This window comes from Solanum pennellii, chromosome 6 (genome assembly GCF_001406875.1).
Source record: "Solanum pennellii chromosome 6, SPENNV200".
NCBI lineage: Eukaryota > Viridiplantae > Streptophyta > Magnoliopsida > Solanales > Solanaceae > Solanum > Solanum pennellii.
In genome coordinates, this window is record NC_028642.1 from 39,750,260 (window position 1) to 39,769,048 (window position 18,789).

Consider the following 18,789-nt stretch of genomic DNA (forward strand, 5'->3'; position numbering starts at 1 on the left):
AAAGAGGAAATGACCCAGTAAAGTGGGATGCACTCACACTAAGAATCTGAGTCTCAAGAACCGTTGTCTACTTCAGAAATGGTTATGGAGATTTTGTACTGAGGACAGAGCCTAATGGAAAAGATTCATTGCAAGAAAATATGGTTTATTTAATCAGTGGAACAACTAAAGAGGTTATGGGCACTTTTGGGTGCAGTGTTTGGAAACCAATTAGAAGATTATGACCACACTTAAGAAAGAAACACATGCATCAGTGTGGGGGATGGTCTAAAGACAGTTCTAGAATGAAATATGGTCAGGGGAAGACAGTTTGAGAAACATATTTCTTCAATCATATACATGAGTTTGCAAAGCAACGCCACTGTGGCACAAGTCCGTAGTCAACAGGGTTGGGATCTAATTTTTAGAAGGGCGGAATGACCTAGAAGATCCTTGTACTTGGCTCCATTTATCATCTGGACCCTTCTACTCACGACTTGGTCAATTGAACACTCAAAGTTAGTAAAACATATTATTTTAAACCCCTTTGACCGCTGACTAAGCTTATGTGGTGTTTTTTTTGCTGAATCAGATCAAGAGAGTGGTCACACACATTTAAAAGCAAGTGAAGACAATTATTTAATTTGTTTTAAAAATAAATCTAAAGAAAAATATAACAATTAATTTTTTTAAAAAAAAAACATTCCCCAATATGTTGTACGTTCCGTCTTGTTCCTTGTCATAATTTCACCCAACTCCTACCATCACCACACACACATCCTCTTCAATATCTTCCAATACTCTTCTCATATGCTACCTATCATTTGAGATTCTATAATGATTGGAATAAAGTATTTACTTAGATTTGGATAAAAGAGGGGGGAAAAAAGTTCTAAATTGTGAAATAGATGCAGATTTTAGATGGGTTTTTAAAAACATAGGTTTGATTCTTTCTAAATGTAAGGCAATTTTATTGAGAGCACATTTTTGAAGAGTTTTCTATAATGACCCATTTTTGGTATCCTTCTCTTCTTTCTCTCATCCTCCATTTTAGTTACTTTATTTCTCATCACCATTAAAATAGCAAAATTTATAATAAAAAACATAACATAGCTTTGCTCATCTCTAATTCCTATTCAACGTAAAAAAAAATTAACTAGGAAACAAAAAAATGAATGATTAATAGCAAAATAGATAAAAAAAATATATAGGGGAAGATAAAAAAAAATGGAAAGAAATCAAGAAAGAAAGGATTTTGGAGATTAGTTTGAGATTTCTTGTAAAAAAAATATAATTTGTAATAAAAAATGATGTGACAATATATTTCTGATGTGGATAGTGAGGTGTTGTCCACATCAGTGCGATTGGAAGACACACATGATCAGAGGGGTTTAAGGTTCAGTGTTTTAATAACTTTAAGTCTTCAATTGACAAAATCGTTGGTAGAAAGGTCCAACTGACAAACATAAAACTACAAGGGTTTTTCAGGTCATTCTGCCTTTTAGAAGAGCATTAAACTATTGGGAAATTTCCAAGTTATTAGAGGTCCTCAATGATTTCACAGGTACATCTCCAAGATTCGACAAGCGAATATGGTAATACACAACCAAGGGGTCTACACAGTGAAGTCTGTGATTCCCAAAATACGCCATATGGACTTAAGAAGCTCCAATATTTCTTCAATGTCCTGGTTGGAAGAGAAAAAGTTCATAATTTGTCATTCAAACCTATAAATCGACTTCCTAAGGAATATACTCACATAACATCATTCATTGCACTACTGTTCAGGATTTTACTACTATACAAACATAACAGGTAATTTTGTTAATATAAAAAAATTGACCTCAGTCCTGAGCAAGTAGGGGCCCACCTATATGAATCCTCACTGATCATAATTCATATAGTTGAATTTGAAGATCCTTAAACCCATATTATTTATTATGATTAAATAATAATAATACAACAACAACAACAACAACAACAACAACAACAACAACAACAATAATAATAATAATAATAAGCTCTAGAAATTCTATATAATTTCAAAATGCATATAAATCTCATATAACACTAATCGACTCCAACAAAACACAAGACCTAAATTACTATTAACATGACTAAAACATAGTCCCAACTAAATAAACCTTTTCTATTGGGACCTATCATTCACTATGTCAACATGACTTCCAATAGGTTGTAGGTTTTTCGGGACAATTTCGTTGCAATTGTGTTCATGCCCTTTTAACACCTTCACTCATCATGTCCCTCAATTACAAACATAAATACTCAACATACCAAAGATCGTAAATCAAATGACCCTTAAGAATATTGCTAGATTCAGAAATTAGTAACTGAACTAACAGAAAGGAACAAGGGGAAATAAATTCAAAAAAAGCCAACTCAGCATCCAATAGGAACATCGAACCTCAAGCAAAAAGGGCTGAAAGCGGAACAAATAAGTTATGAATGAAGAGAACAGCTATGCTACTGATTCACTACCAACAATCAATCGAAATACGTCCAAAATCGCATCATTTAAACACTTTAATATCTAAGGATGGAGAAAGCAACCGATGCATCAAGAAATATATAAATAAAATAATAATAATAATAATAATAATAATAATAATAATAAGCTCTAAAAGTTCTATATATTTTCAAAATGCATATAAATCTCATATAAGACTAAAGGACTCCCACAAAACACAAGACTAAAACATAGTCCCAACTAAATAAACCTTTTCTATTGTGACCTATCATTCACTATGTCAACATGACTTCAAACAGGTTGTAGGTTTTTCGGGACAATTTCGTTCCATGTGATTCTGTGGTTCATGCCCTTTTAACACCTTCACTCATCATGTCCCTCAATTACAAACATAAATACTCAACATACCAAAGACTGTAAATTAAATGACCCTTAAGAATATTGCTAGATTCAGAAATTAGCAACTAAACTAACAGAAAGGAACAAGGGGAAATAAATCCGGAAAAAGCCAACTCAACATCCAATGGGATCATCGAACCTTAAGCAGAAAGGGCTGAAAGCGGAACAAATAAGTTATGAATGAACAGACCAGCTATACTACTAATTCACAGCCAACAATCAATCGAAATACGTCCAAAATCTCATCATTTAAACACTTTAACATCTAAAGATGGAGCAAGCAACCGATGCATCAAGAAATAAATAATAATAATAATAATAATAATAAGAACGGGAATGGAGGTTACCTTTTTGTATGCAGCGTACTGAGACAACAAACTTTGAGGAAACTAACTCACCACCAAAAGAATCTCGTCGGAAATGCCTTCGAATTCAACCAAGCTGTTCTAGGGATTTTCCCCATTCTAAACTGATACTATTAGCAGATGAAATTGTTGTTCTTGGAATAATCTACATATTAGAATATCCACATCTTAAAACAATAATTAGATTAGGAACCATATAGAGGTATAAAATGACTAGAGGTAATTAAAAGAATAATTACACTAGGAAACAGGGATTCAATACGAAATATTAACAAATTGAAGGGGATTAACAGCAAAGGTAGTCACATGTGACGATTAACACAGTTATGGTACTTTTCGACTAGGTATATGATCCACTTCATGCCATTGCATAGATAAGAGAACATTCCTTTTTTAAAAGCAATCATCTTCTCGGGACAATTGAATCACCTTGAGAAGAAGATAACACGTCCATATGAAATGACATGTTAATATTAACTGTATAAATATAATAATATTAGTCATGTTATGGCCTTCTCTCAACTCAATCTAACAAGCTTTGTATACAAGTCCTGCAAAATAATATTTTCACGGGAGTCACAACCAGTAAAAGTATTGCCCAATGTCCTAAGCATTTATCATTTCAACTCTTAGACTCATATTAAAATTTCCAAAGAAAGATTTCTTTGTTTTGTCCTACTCGAATGACTATCTTAATGGTCACTTATCTCGTTACATCTGTTCAGTCTTTTGGCTAAATCATCCATCAACTACCAGAAAGTAGGTTAAGGTCTTCATCCATAGGGTTGTTTAAGGGCTAACCAACCCTCCAACAAATCTCTAAATCCGAAAATACTTCGGTAGATAATAAGTAGGGAGCATATCTAGCCTATTCAAAATTGGGGTCACATTTCCATTCAATCTATCATTTTGAACAAATTTCTTGAACTCCTTATCAAGTTACACATTTTCAACTGTCAAGACAGTAGCAATTCATAAATAACTTAATGAATCACCACAAATTATTGGTGTTCTCCTATTTGTATTCTGAGTAGTACAATATCTTACCATGTATTTGTTCATGTTAACCGTCTGAACACTAAATCTACAGTACTCTTGTTGGAACATACTAGAGTTCGTAAAGCTTTTAAGTATTTCACTAAAGAATCTTTCCCAAAAACCTTTTTAAACCTCTAGGATCTTTGAGTTGTTAGAACCTCAAGTAAATATTAAACTATTTCAATAACGCTAATCATATCTCAAGTATCGATAAACATGGCTTATAAAAGCAAGTTCATCCCAAATAACTACTTCGGTATCATATCAAGTAAAAAGACTTGTCCCATATGCAAGTTCAAAGTGTTTCAGTAAATCATTCACTTTATAAATCATGTATAAGTCATGAAAGTTATAAAAAGAAATTGTGGTAAGATTACTACTCACAATACTCGTGCTGAAATATCAAGCTCTTCGCTTGAGTGATCTGTACAAATTCCTTGGTCAATCTATAATCACATTCATATCAATTTCGTGTTAACTTCCTCGTTTATGGTAATTCATAGTATAGTTAAATACCAGCCCATGAGGTTCCGTGACTGACTCATCTGCCAAGTCGCCTAATTGGTGCATATATCATACAAAGTAGTGTTATCTTGATTAATATCACATTGTAATAAACTAAGATTATCTATCTACTCTTCTATTTCCTTTCACGTATGTCGAAATATAAAAGCCCGATTTCCAAGAAATAAACACATAAATCTATCTCTTTAACCCTTATTTTCTTAAACTAACAATCCCAATTCTATTGTCATAGAATCTACAATTATAAATCTTTAAGCTAAGTTAAGAAATTTATATTGAAATACATACATGCAATAACAAGAGTTCCACTTCTTCTTCTCCATTTAATTATTTATCTCTGTTTTAATCATCTTCATGCTCCTTCACAAGAAGAGACACAAAGAATGTACTCTTTCTTTCTTTCAAATAGTTGCTGACGAAACTCTGTGACTCCAATAATCACTTTAGATAATTTAATTTTCCCTTGGTAGGTTTCTGATGGGCTAAGGCCCATCGGAATTTTTTATATATTTGGCTAATGGCTAATATGTCCTTGTTAAAAATATGGGATATTACAGTATTTCTCTTTTGAGATAGTGAGAGTTGTGTTGATTCCTACTTTTTATTAATTTTCTTTGTGAGAGTATGGAATCATTTTTTATGTGAGGGCACTGGAATGCATTTGTTGAAGCATGCTCTCGCATTAGAAAAGAAGCTATAGTGAGCTCGAGCTTGATTTAATACCGGCTAGTCATCATTTGAATTATTTTTATCATGATGTAGTGTAATATGTCATTGAGAGTAGTCTTGTAAAGGCACTTGCATGTTAGCTCTCATTGAGAACTGTTGTAGACATCCTTCTTGAACTAATTGTGTTCTTGATTTACTTGAAGACAAGCAAATGTTTAAGTTGGGGGAGTTGGTGAGTGGTAGATTTACACTCATTTGAGGCTTAGTTAGTTTAAAAATTAGTGTCTTCAACGCCTAATTTTGTCCTACTCTAATGATATTTTGATGATTTGCAGCTACAAAGGCTAAGGGACAAGGCAAGGATACATGTTAGAAAGAATGGCCCAAAACATGAAAAGATACGTAAACTCCACATTGTTGATCACATAATGCAAAGGGGGAATCTCCCAAGTGGCATGACCATCGCCAAAGGTGATAGTGCTTGGAGAAAAAATTTAAGCGTCAAAAAGCAAACGTAGGTGGTACTCGATGATCTGCCAAACATGAAAGGCAAACTTGAACAAGCTTGTCAACTGAGGTTCAAACACTTGAAGCCTAGAGCAAGAAAAAGGTAAGCTAAAGAGTAATCAGTGTTCCGTCAAATGTGTTCGGTTAGCCCGAGTAATGACGCAAATGGGTCACGCAAAGAGTTTCCGACCAAATTGTTCGAAGCTATTACTAGCCGAAATAAGAGAGACATAATGGAGCTTTTCAGTGTGAAAACATTATGAATCTTTTAGGGAGAAAAACACTTTTACTTTTGTGAAGAACACTTTTCTAATTTTGGGGTTTCTCAACTTTGCTCTTGAAATTGACAAATTGAAGTTGAACTCATAATGGGTATTGCTTGTAATTGTTTATCATATTACCCATTGTTTCTTTCATGAAAGGTATAATTTATTTAAATTTTGTGATGCGTGAATAAAACCTCGAAGTCTAGGGTTGGGCTAATTAGCATGGGGTTAACATATGAATTATGGTTGCAAACTTGATTCTTACTTCTGATCTTCGATTGATGGTCGAAAGAGATTGATTAAAATGGATAATTAGTTTGATACTCGCAATTTAGATTTGATGTTTGTAATTTGATTGAAAATAGAGATTATGGATCAGATCAATTTGTCCTATTTTTGCATCAAAAGAGAGAATAGATTAAGGTATTGAGTTGTTTAGTTATGCACATAAACGATACCAAAAGAAGATTCATTAGATATCTTATAACTAGAATCCCTCTTTCTACCGATCCACTTCCTCCACCAATGCGAACCCCGGTTTTATTCAGGCATGTTACACTTTTTAGTTATTGGGAGAACCCAAGTTCTCTCTTTCGGATTCAGGGCACAACGCTCAGAGATCTTTTTTCTTTAGGAAGATAAAGGAGCAAAACAATCAACCTATTGATATTGGAAAATCCAGCGAATTCTTCCAATGTATCATTTATGGGTCCAATGGAATTCATAAGTATAGGAAGAAACCCTATCAAATAGAGATTTTCTCTTTCGATCATATTTCGATTGTTAATACGATATATAAGGACCGCTACTACAAAGAGTATCACACCCTTGATCATGAAAAATTGATTGCTTGTTGAGCCCTTTGAATAAGTCAAAGTAGGATACTCCAAAGTTGGGGGTCAAAGAATTTTAGAAACAATTCTCGATGGAAACAAATGAGAATGAAGGATTCCACTATACTGAACTGGTCCATGAATCTAAGATATGGTGAAAATTCTTGATCTCTCTTAAGATCTCTCTCGATATGTGATATGCGATATGCGATATGCGATATACGATAAGCGATATGCTATACACAATACGCGCTATACAATATGCTATATGCAATACGCGCTATGCAATAGGATATATGTAATACGCAATATGCATTATGCAAGGATGTACATAACCGGGTTGGTTCAGATTTTTCAAATATTAAATCAAACCATTTGTGTCGAATTTTACATTTTATAAATCAAACCAACTAATTAATCTAGTTTTTTTTTTAGAGTTTTTCAACGTCGAGTTTTTTTGGGTTGGTTTGAATTTTTTAAATAACAAACCAAACCATTTGTTTTAAATATATAAATCAATGTAAACTAATAAACCTTGGATTTTTTTGGATTTTTCAGTTAAGTATTCATACAAACATATAATTAAGTTGTGCTCGAAATATTTCTTTAATTCAATCAAAATACAACTATCTAAGGTATTTCATAAGAAAATAACACAAAATATGAGATTAGTTATGACACTAAAAGGGTGTACATGACGGGATTGGTTCTGGTTTTCAAATATAAAATCAAACCATTTGCGTCGAATATTTCAATTTATAAGCCAAACAACTAATAAAGATAGGATTTTTTTCTAGCTTTTCAACCTCGAGTGGTTTTAGTTTAATTTGGTTTTTCAAATATCAAACCAAACAATTAGTGTCAAAATTTTTATATTTATAAATCAAACTAAACTAATAAATCTTGGACGTTTTTGAATTTTCAGTTAATTATTCATACAAACATATATTTAAGTTGTTCTCCAAATATTTCTTTAGTTCGATCAAAATATAATTATCTAAGGTATTTCTTAAGAAAATAAAACAAAACATGAGATTAGTTATGACACTAAATATTCAACAAAAATAATTATGAAATCATATAAAATAAATATTGCAAATTGACAAGTCATAATAAAAATTATCATAATTTAAAAGTACTAAATCATGTTAAACTAAGTCTAATAAGTATTTATTACAATATTAAACATTAAAGAGAAAATTTAAAAACAGGTTATCAATTTTAAATGTCAAAACCAATGTAAAATCAAAGTACAAATATTCAACAACTTAGTGTTGAATTAATTTTTTTTGGTTAGCATTAGTATTGATTTGATTTTAAATTAAGCTTTATTAGAATTACTAATATCATGGTAAACTTTATTGGACCATTCAAAATTCCAAGTCTCAAAAACTCGATAAAATATGTTAAAATATAAAAATCATGAAAAAATATAAGTAATGTTACCATATTATATCAAAGTAAATACTTTAATGTATAAAATAAATGTTAAAACTATAAATATAATGTTGGGTTAGTTTGACCTCTAGTTGATTTTTATTTTTAGTCAAAATTAAACCAACCCAAATATAGTTAGGTTTTTTCCAATACTAAATCAAGTAAAACAAAACCATTAGTTGGTTTTTACGGTTAGACTCGGTTGCAGTTTGATTCAGTTTTTGGTTAGGTTTTGTACGCCCCTCGCAATATGCAATATGCTATATGCGACATACGATATGTTATATGCTATATGCGGTATGCGCTATGCAATATGCTATATGCATTATGCGATATGCAATATGCTATATGCGATACGGGATATACGATATGTGATATGTAATATGCGATATGTGATATTGAGGAGAGAGAAGAAGATTCCACTTTGGAGTGTAAAATAGATAATTAAGTTGGAGTTGGTTGTTTGAAAAAATAGAGAACAATATATTGGATAGTAAAATAGAGAAGGGGGGTGAAGATGCCCTTAGGCCGTATAGAATGAAGATTTCACAACCAAATGTAGCTAAGAAATAGAAAATGAAGATTCAAGAATAGAGAACAGATGTCAAAGAGCCACATTTTGCGTACAGATGTTCATAGTTAGGGTCCTCTAATATCCGAAAAAATTAATTGAACAGATCATAGAGTTGCACTTTAGAGTTAGGGTCTTCTACAAACTGAAGAAACTAAGTTAACTAGTTTCTGAACAAGCACTGCACCCAACTCTACACAGTGAAGACATGCTATTGGAAGATGAACTATAATATTTCATTGACTGAGAGATGGCCATGGAAACTAATTTGAAAGGTGAAATTTCCATTGAAAGTCTCGTGTTTTGCTTGGCTATTGATTAGGAAAAGCAAGTCTTACTCATGAAGCTTTACAAACAAGAGGCTAACATATATGTTCGAGATGATTTATGTGTGAACAAGAAACTGAGGTAAACAATCATCTGTTTATTCACTGTCAAACAGCTGCAAGGTGGTGGAATACTTTTCTGTGCATTCTGGGGATTAGCTGGGCGATGACAAAGACTAACGTGGAGGTCCCAAACAGCTGGCCAGGAGTTGGAGGTAGAGGCAAGAAGGAAGAATGGCCACGTATGTGAATCTTATGGTTTATAGTGAATGCACAGACAGCACATCTAACATATGATTTGATTTCCCAGAACAATATTAAAATAGTTCACCAGAAAAGGTAGGTAAACAGTAAATATAGAAGTTAGTTTCTTAGTTTTAAATTGCTAAACAGAGTTTATAGTACAAGCTTGAGTTGATCTACCACAAACAAAAATTTTGAGGCCGGAAAAGACGTGTAAATGTAAGTTAAACCAAATGACTTGTCATGCGCACAAGATTTGCAATCGCCTAATCAAAGTAAAATATAATTGTGCACAAACCTCATCATAATTGAGATGGTAGTCTCCCAACTACTTATCAGGCCATTTTGAAATTGGCAACAAGAAAGACTAAAAGAGAGTCAACTCTTGGGATCCCTTTTCCCTTTCAACTCAACAATGCAAACTCTTCAAGTGCATTCTCTCTTGCGGTTTAATGGTATTTTTTTAACTGTTCAATGACATATTGCATCATCATTTGCTCTCCCGTGATGACAAACTGCAACAACACAAGGGGCAGACATCGAAATAGAACAATCAGGCACCAACAATAAACAAGGAGGAAAAATGGGGGGATCGGCTGCAATCAAGTAACCAAATTTGAAATAAGGGTAGGTAACCAAGTAAGAAAAAATTGATGCAACATGTCAAGAATCTATTTACAAATAGTAAACAAAAGAAGATGGAAGCAATTTCCTAACAGTCAATTGCTTATTGGAATAAAAGAACTTACTTAAATTTGCAGAAGTTAAATAATGTGGATCGAGGAGAGGATGAGTGTTTTGTATTCCAGAAAACCAATTTTCAGTCCATAGTGAAGTTAAGGAAGATGTAAATTATAATTTAGACTATAAATAGCACATTTGATTCGACAAAGGTCAAATTTCTAAGTTGAAAAACGCACAGAGAAAAATAGGACTTGAAGAATAAGACTGGGAAAAAAGAATTATTTTTCCTTGAATAAAACACACATTTAAAATAATCACCTTAATTCAGCTATATTAGGTTACTACTGTAAGTGACTAATCAACAATCTTATAGGTAGTAGGCAGGCTACACATTCTTCATTTAAGTTAAACCGAGGTTATTTCAAAATGATGGGTAATTTTGTCTTCTTTGGTAGCTTCAACAGGATTGTTGATATCTGTATTAACAAATGCATAATACCTTAGTGATCAGAAAACGTAGTGTATGGTATTTTCTGTACAACCTATTGTTAATTGTGAATGGTAAATTGCTATCAAAATTATTAAAATTCAGGTTCCTATAAGTACCACAAACGGAGTGCAGATCGTACAAATTAGGGAGCAAGTACAACCACAAATTTGATGCATCATTAGTTTTAGATAAGGATGAAGCATCTAAATGGCCACTCAATACTCAAAGACATTCAAACAAATGAGAAACTGATGTGATGACCACTTCTGATCACCCCCAGATTCATTTTATGCGAAAGAAGTAAACTGGCATTGAATGTTAGCATCACCCAAAAAGTACTCCAAGAGGACATCAACAAATCTAACTAACTTAAAAAGAACAAAGCCTTCCAAACCTTTTAGTAACTCAGTCAAGGAAACACGATATCCTGGTACTTCAAGCTAGATTGAAGAAATTTCAGTTCCTTTTCTAAATAGGAAATTGCCGGCTGTGCCACATATTGCAAAGAGCTTGTGGTCCATCACCACTAAAATGATTTAAAAAAGTAAAATCTAGTCCAAACATTTGATATACCATCAGCAGGTTATTAGTAAAGAAAATGCTAGTAATACTTTAAGCAACTCTAACTAGAAATCAGTATTTTTTTTTGCTATTTTATACCTGTCGAAATAATAACCAAGCATAGCACGTGCAGTGGATGGTTTCTGCGATTCCCAAAATACGCCATATGGACTTAAGAAGCTCCAAAATTTCTTCAACATCCTAGTTGGAAAAGAAGAATTGCATAATTGGTCATTCAAACCTATAAATCGATTTCCTAAGGAATGTACTCACATAACATCATTCATTGCACTATTGTTCTGGATTTTACTATCATACAAACACTACAGGTACTTTTGTTAATATAAAAAAAATGGACCTCAATCCTGAGCAAGTAGGGGCTCGCCTATATGAATCCTCACTGATCATAATTCATACAGTTCCATTTGAAGCTCCTTAAACTCATATTATTTATAATGATTAAATAATAATAATAATAATAATAATAATAATAATAATAATAATAATAATAATAATAATAAACTCTAGAAGTTCTATGTATTTTCGAAATGCATATAAATCTCATATAAGACTAAAGGACTCCCACAAAACACAAGACCTAAATTACTACTAACATGACTAAAACATAGTCCCAACTAAATAAACCTTTTATATTTGTGACCTATCATTCACTATGTCAATATGAATCCCAACGGGTTGTAGGTTTTTCGGGACGATTTCGTTCCATGTGATTTTGTGGTTCAAGCCCTTTTAACACCTTCACTCATCAGTCCCTCAATTACAAATGTAAATACTCAACATACCAAAGACTGTAAATCAAATGACCCTAAGAATATTGTTAGATTCAGAAATTAGCATCTGAACTAACAGAAAGGAACAAGGGGAAATTAATCCAGAAAAAGCCAACTCAGCGTCCAACAGGATCATCGAACCTCAAGCAGAAAGGGCTGAAAGCGGAACAAATAAGCTATGAATGAATAGACCAGCTATGCTACTGATTCACAGCCAACAATCAATCGAACTATGCCCAAAATCTCATCATTTAAACACTTTAACAGCTAAGGATCGAGCAAGCAACCGATGCATCAAGAAATACTAGAGTTTGTAAAGCTTTTAAGTATTTCACTCAAGAATCTTTCCAAAAAACCTTTTAAAACCTCTAAGGATCTTTGAGTTTTTAGAACCTCAAGTAAATATGAAACTCTTTGGATAACGATAATCATATCTCAAGTATCGATAAACATGTCTTATAAAAGCAAGTTCATCTCAAATAACTATTTCGGTAGCATATCAAGAAAAAGACTTGTTCCATATGCAAGTTCAAAGTGTTTCGGTAAATCATTAAATTTATAAACCATGAATAAAAGTCATGAAAGTTATAAAAAGAAATTGTAGTAAGATTACTACTCACACTACTCGTGCTGAAATGCCAAGCTCGTCTCTCGAGTGATCTGTACAAATTCGTTAGTCAATCTATAATCACATTCATATCAATTTCGTGTTAACTTCCTCGTTTATGGTAATTCATACTATAGTTAAATACCCAGCCCATGAGGTTCCATGACTGACTCATCTGCCAAGTCTCCTAATAGGTGCTTATATCGTACAAAGTAGCCTTATCTTGATTAATATCACATTGTAATGAACTAAGATTATCTAACTACTCCTCTATTTCCTTTCACATATGTTAATATATAAGAGCTTAGTCCGATCAATTTAACAGATACATCTATCGCTTTAACCCTTATTTTCTTAAACTTACAATCCCAATTCTATAGACATGGAATCTACAATTATAAATCTTTAAGCTAAGTAAAGAAACTTAAATTGAAATCCATACATGCAATAACAAGAGTTCCACTTCTTCTCCATGTAATTATTTTTCTTTGTTTTAAACATCTTCATGCTCCTTCACAAGAAGAGACACAAAGAATGTACTCTTTCTTCCTTTCCAAGAGTTGCTGACGAAATTTGTTACCTTTTGTCAAAAAAAAAAAGAGAGTTGCTGATGAAACTCTGTAACTCCAATAATCACTTTAGATAATTTAATTTTTCCCTAAATAGGTTTCTGATGGGCTAAAGCCCATTGGAATTTTTTATATATTTGGCTAATGGCTAACATGTCCTTGTTTAAAATATGGGATATTAAAGTATTTTTCCTTGTTTAAAATATGGGATATTACAGTATTTTTCTTTTGAGAGAGTGAGAGTTGTGTTGATTCCTACTTCTTTATTTATTTTCTTTGTGAGAGTATGAAATCATTTTTTATGTGAGGGCACTGGAATGCATTTGTTGAAGCATGCTCTCGCATTTAAAAAGAAGTTATAGTGAGCTCGAGCTTGATTTAATACAGGCTAGTAATCATTTGAACTTTTTTGATCATGATGTAGTGTAATATGTTATTGAGAGTAGTCTTGTAAAGGCACTTGCATGTTAGCTCTCATTGAGAACTGTTGTAGACATTCTTCTTGAACTAATTGTGTTCTTGATTTACTTGAAAACAAGCAATTGTTTAAGTTGGGGGAGTTGATAAGTGGTAGATTTACACTCATTTGAGGCTAAGGTAGTTCAACAATTAGTGTCTTCAACGCCTAATTGTTTCCTACTCTAATGATATTTTGATGATTTGCAGCTACAAAGGCTAAGGGACAAGGCAAGGATACATGTTAGAAAAAATGGCCAAAAGCATGAAAAAAAGCGTAAACTCCACATTGTTGATCACATAATGCATAGTGGATATCTCCCAAGTGACATGACCATCGCCAAAGGTAATAGTGCTTGGAGAGAAAATTTAAGCGTCAAAAGGCAAACATAGGTGGTACTCGATAATCTGCCAAACATGAAAGGCAAACTTAAACAAGCTTGTCAACTGAGGTTCAAACACTTGAAGCCTAAAGCAAGAAAAAGGCAAGCTAAAGAGTAATCGGTGATCCGTCAAATGTGTTCGGCTAGCCCGAGTAATGTCGCAAATGGGTCACGCAAAGAGTTTTGACCAAATTTTTGGAAACTATTACTAGCCCAAAAAAGAGAGAAATAACGGAGCTTTTGAGTGTGAAAACATTCTGAATCTTTTAGGGAGAAAAACACTTTTACTTTTGTGAAGAACACTTTTCTAGTTTTGGGGTTTCTCAATTTTGCTCTTGAAATTGACAAATAGAAGTTGAACTCATTGAGGGTATTGCTTGTAATTGTTTATCATATTAACCATGGTTTCCTTCATGAAAGTTATAATTTATTTGAATTTTGTGATGGGTGAATAAAACCTCAAAGTCTAGGGTGAAATTATGGGTTGGGGATTGATTTAATATAGTGCGTATTGTGTTATGCTTTGTCTTGTTGTTGTTCATACACTGATTTGGGCTAATTAGCATGGGGTTAACATATGATTATGGTTGCAAACTTGATTCTTACTTCTTATCTCCGATAAATGCTTCAAAGAGATTGATTAAAATGGATAATTAGTTTGATACTCACAATTTAGATTTGATGTTTGTAATTTGCTTGAAAATAGAGATTATGGATCAGATCAGTTTGCCCTATTTTTACATCAAAAGAGAGAACAGATTAAGGTATTAGGTTGTTTAGTTATGCACATAGACGAGACCAAAAGAAGATCCATTAGATTCTTACAACTAGAATCCCTCTTTTTACCGATCCAGTTCCTCCACCAACGCGAACCCCGATTTTATTCAGGCATGTTACACTTTTTAGTTATTGGGAGAACTCAAGTTCTCCCTTTCGGATTCAGGAAACAACACTCAGAGGTCTTTTTTTTTCTTTAGGAAGATACAGGAGCAAAACAATCAACCTATTGATATTGGAAAACCCCACGGATTCTTCCAATGTATCATTTATAAGTCCAATGGAATTCACAAGTATAGGAAGAAGCCCTATCAAATAGAGATTTTCTCTTTCGACCATATTTTGATTGTTAATACGATATATAAGGACCGCTACTACAAAGAGTAGCACACCCTTGATCGTGAAAAATTGATTGCTTGTTGAACCCTTTGAATTACGTGAAAGTAGGATACTCCAAAGTTGGGGGTCAAAGAGTTTTATAAACAATTCTCGGTGGAAACAAATGAGAATGAAGGATCCCACTATACTGAACTGGTCCATGAATCTAAGATATGGTGAGAATTCTTGGTCTCTTTCAATATATCTCTCGATATATGATATGCGATATGCGATATACGATATGCCATAGGCTATATACAATACGCGCTATGCGATATGCAATACGCAATATGCAATATGCAAAATGCAAGGATGTACATCACCGGGTTGGTTCAGATTTTTCAAATATTAAATCAAACCATTTGTGTCGAATTTTACATTTTATAAACCAAACCAACTAATTAATCTAGGGTTTTTTTGAGTTTCTCAACCTCGAGTTTTTTTGGGTTGGTTTGAATTTTTCAAATATCAAACCAAACTATTTGTTTTAAATATATAAATCAAAACAAACTAATAAACCTTGGATGTTTTTTGGATTTTTTAGTTAAGTATTCATACAAACATATAATTAACTTGTGCTCAAAATATTTCTTTAGTTCAACCAAAATACAACTATCTAAGGTATTTCATAAAAAAATAACACAAAATATGAGATTAGTTATGACACTAAAAGGGTGTACATGACCGGATTGGTTCTGGTTTTCAATTATAAAACCAAACCATTTGTATCAAATTTTTCAATTTATAAACCAAACCAACTAATAGAGCTACGGTTTTTTGTGAGCTTTTCAACCTCGAGTGTTTTAGTTTGCTTTGAGTTTTTCAAATATCAAACCAAATAATTAGTGTCAAAAGTTTTAAATTTATAAATTAAACTAAACTAATAAACCTTGGATGTTTTTGGATTTTCGGTTAATTATTCATACAAACATATTTTAACTTGTTCTCCAAATATTTCTCTAGTCCGATCAACATATAACTATCTAAGGTATTTCTTAAGAAAATAAAACAAAATATGAGATTAGTTATGACACTAAAATATTCAACAAAAAATAATTATGAAATCGTATAAAATAAATATTGCAAATTGATAAGTCATAATAAAAATTATCATAACTTAAAAGTACTAAATCATGGTAAAATAAGTATAATAAGTATTTATTACATTATTAAACATTTAAGAGAAAAGTTAAAAGTAGGTTATCCATTTTAAATGTCTAAACCAATGTAAAATCAAAGAACAAATATTCAACATTATTGTCATGCTTAACTTTCAATTAAATTTTTTGGTTAGCTTTAGTATTGATTTGATCTTAAATTAAGCTTTATTAGAATTATTAATATCATGGTAAACTTTATTGGACCATTCAAAATTTTAAGTCTCAAAAACTCAATAAAATATGTTAAAAGATAAAAATCATAAAAAAGTATAAGTCATATTACCAAATTATATGAAAGTTAATACTTTAATGTATAAAATAAATGTTAAAACTATAAAATTAATGTCGGATAACTTTAATGTAATCATATCTCAAGTATTGATAAACATGTCAAATAACTATTTCGGTATCATATCAAGTAAAAAGACTTGTCCCATATGCAAGCTCAAAGTGTTTCGGTAAATCATTCACTTTATAAAGCATACATAAGTCATGGAAGTTATAAAAAGAAATTGTGGTAAGATTACTACTCACAGTACTCGTGCTGAAATTCCAAGCTCGTCGCTCGAGTGATCTGTACAAATTCCTTGGTCAATCTATAATCACATTCATATCAATTTTGTGTTAACTTCCTCGTTTATGATAATTCATACTATAGTTAAATACCCATCCCATGAGGTTCTGTGACTGACTCATCTGCCAAGTCGCCTAATTGGTGCTTTTATCGTACAAAGCAGCCTTATCTTGATTAATATCTCATGGTAATAAACTAAGATTATCTTACTACTCCTCTGTTTCCTTTCACGTATGTCGAAATATTAGAGCTTAGTCCAATCATGTAACGAACCTGCCCGAATTCCAAGAATTTAACAGATACATCTATCTCTTTACCATTATTTTCTTAAACTTACAATCCAATTCTATAGTAATGGAATCTACAATTATAAATCTAAGCTAAGTTAAGAAACTTACATTGAAATCCATGCATGCAATAACAAGAGTTCCACTTCTTCTCCATTCAATTGTTTTTCTTTGTTTTAATCATCTTCGTGCTCCTTCACAAGAAGAGACACAAAGAATGTACTTTTTCTTCCTTTACAAGAGTTGCTGACTAAAACATAATCCCAACTGAAAACCTTTTCTATTGTGACCTATTTTTCACTATGTCTACAGGAATTCGAAGAAATTGTAGGTTTTTCCTGACAATTTTCTTCCATGTGATTTTGTGGATCATGCCCTTTTAACACCTTCACTCATCATGTCCCTCGCTAACAAACATAAGTACTCAACATACCAAAGACCGTAAATCAAATAACCTTTAAGAATATTGCTACATTCAGAAATTAGCAGCTGAACTAACAGACATGAACAAGGGGAAATTAATACGGAAAAGGCCAGCTCAGCATCAAACAGGATCATCAAACCTCAAGCAGAAAGGGCTGAAAGCGGAACAAATAAGCTATGAATGAACAGACCAGCTATGCTACTCATTCACAGCCAACAATGAATTGAAATACGCCCAAAATCTCATCATTTAAATAATTTAACAACTAAGGATGGAGCAAGCAATGGACGCTTCAAGAAATAAATAAAAAAAAATAGAACAGGGATGGAGATCACCTTTCTGGATACAGAGGACATAAAAAACAAAGTTTGAGGTAACTAACTCACCACAAAAGGAATCTCGCCGGAAATGCCTTCAAAATCGACCAAGGAAGACTTGTCAACTTTTACTTGTGAATTAACTAAGCTATTGTAGGGATTTTCCCATTTCTAAACTTATTGTATTAGAAGATGAAATTTTCTTGGAGGACTGACTCAATTCGCACCCATTCTCAACGGAATTGAATGGATGATCGTTGATTTGGGAGGAAAGGAGGAAGCAAGCGCAAGAAAGCTCCGCTTCTAGTTTTAATTTGAAATATATTTCCTCAACTCTTCAAGTTTTAATTTGAAATTTAATTTTGAAAAGAGAGAGAGGAAGAGAAAACGTGCGAGGCTCCCGGGCTTCGAGCGTACTGGTCGCCACTGATGAGCTGGGTCTCGCTGGGTTGAAGGAGAAGAGCGCACTGGGGTTGGGCTGGGTATGTAATTGGTAGATTGGGCTGCTGAAAAGAGGCAAAAAGGCCCAAAAAAATTTGTTCTGTTAATGGGAGGGGAAAATTTTTTAAAATGTCAATATTTTAACATTTAAAAGGCCTCATTAGCAACATTTACAATATTTAGTAAAAATATTAATTTTTTAGTTTGTTATGTATCTTATTTATGTTTTTATTATTTGTTTTTA

At 32.5% G+C, this 18,789-nt stretch overlaps 1 protein-coding gene across 11 annotated transcripts; it reads right to left on the reverse strand.

Moving 5' to 3' along the window:
- Window positions 1–309: 309 nt before the first annotated feature.
- On the reverse strand, window positions 310–18,542 carry LOC107021789 (protein unc-13 homolog). 11 transcript variants are annotated; one of them, XM_027917493.1, is made up of 6 exons: window positions 18,174–18,542; window positions 17,475–17,557; window positions 17,037–17,076; window positions 12,793–12,832; window positions 11,481–11,582; window positions 9,748–10,161 (listed from the first exon to the last, which is right to left on the reverse strand). In XM_027917493.1, exons 2-6 carry the CDS (start codon window positions 17,518–17,520, stop codon window positions 10,096–10,098), a joined length of 294 nt encoding a protein of 97 aa, XP_027773294.1. In that variant the 5' UTR covers window positions 17,521–17,557; window positions 18,174–18,542; the 3' UTR covers window positions 9,748–10,095. The 11 variants fall into 11 exon arrangements, 3 of the variants coding, with proteins under 3 accessions (XP_027773294.1, XP_027773295.1, XP_027773296.1); XM_027917494.1 differs by having other exon boundaries at window positions 17,037–17,098; XR_001457077.2 differs by lacking the exons at window positions 12,793–12,832; window positions 17,037–17,076; window positions 17,475–17,557 and adding exons at window positions 310–1,666; window positions 3,214–3,376 and having other exon boundaries at window positions 9,945–10,161.
- Between the last annotated feature and the right edge of the window lie 247 nt (window positions 18,543–18,789).

Excerpts from the sequence above, each read along its gene's own strand:
- LOC107021789 (XM_027917493.1), bottom strand. The coding sequence starts at position 17,520 with ATGGAGAAGAAGTGGAACTCTTGTTATTGCATGCATGGATTTCAAT. Across the intron at positions 11,583-12,792 it reads GGCATTTCAGCACGAGTAGT|GATGTTGAAGAAATTTTGGA; the intron begins GTGAGTAGTAAT and ends TTTTCCAACTAG. Across the intron at positions 10,162-11,480 it reads CTTGGTTATTATTTCGACAG|TTTGTCATCACGGGAGAGCA; the intron begins GTATAAAATAGC and ends GTGTTGTTGCAG.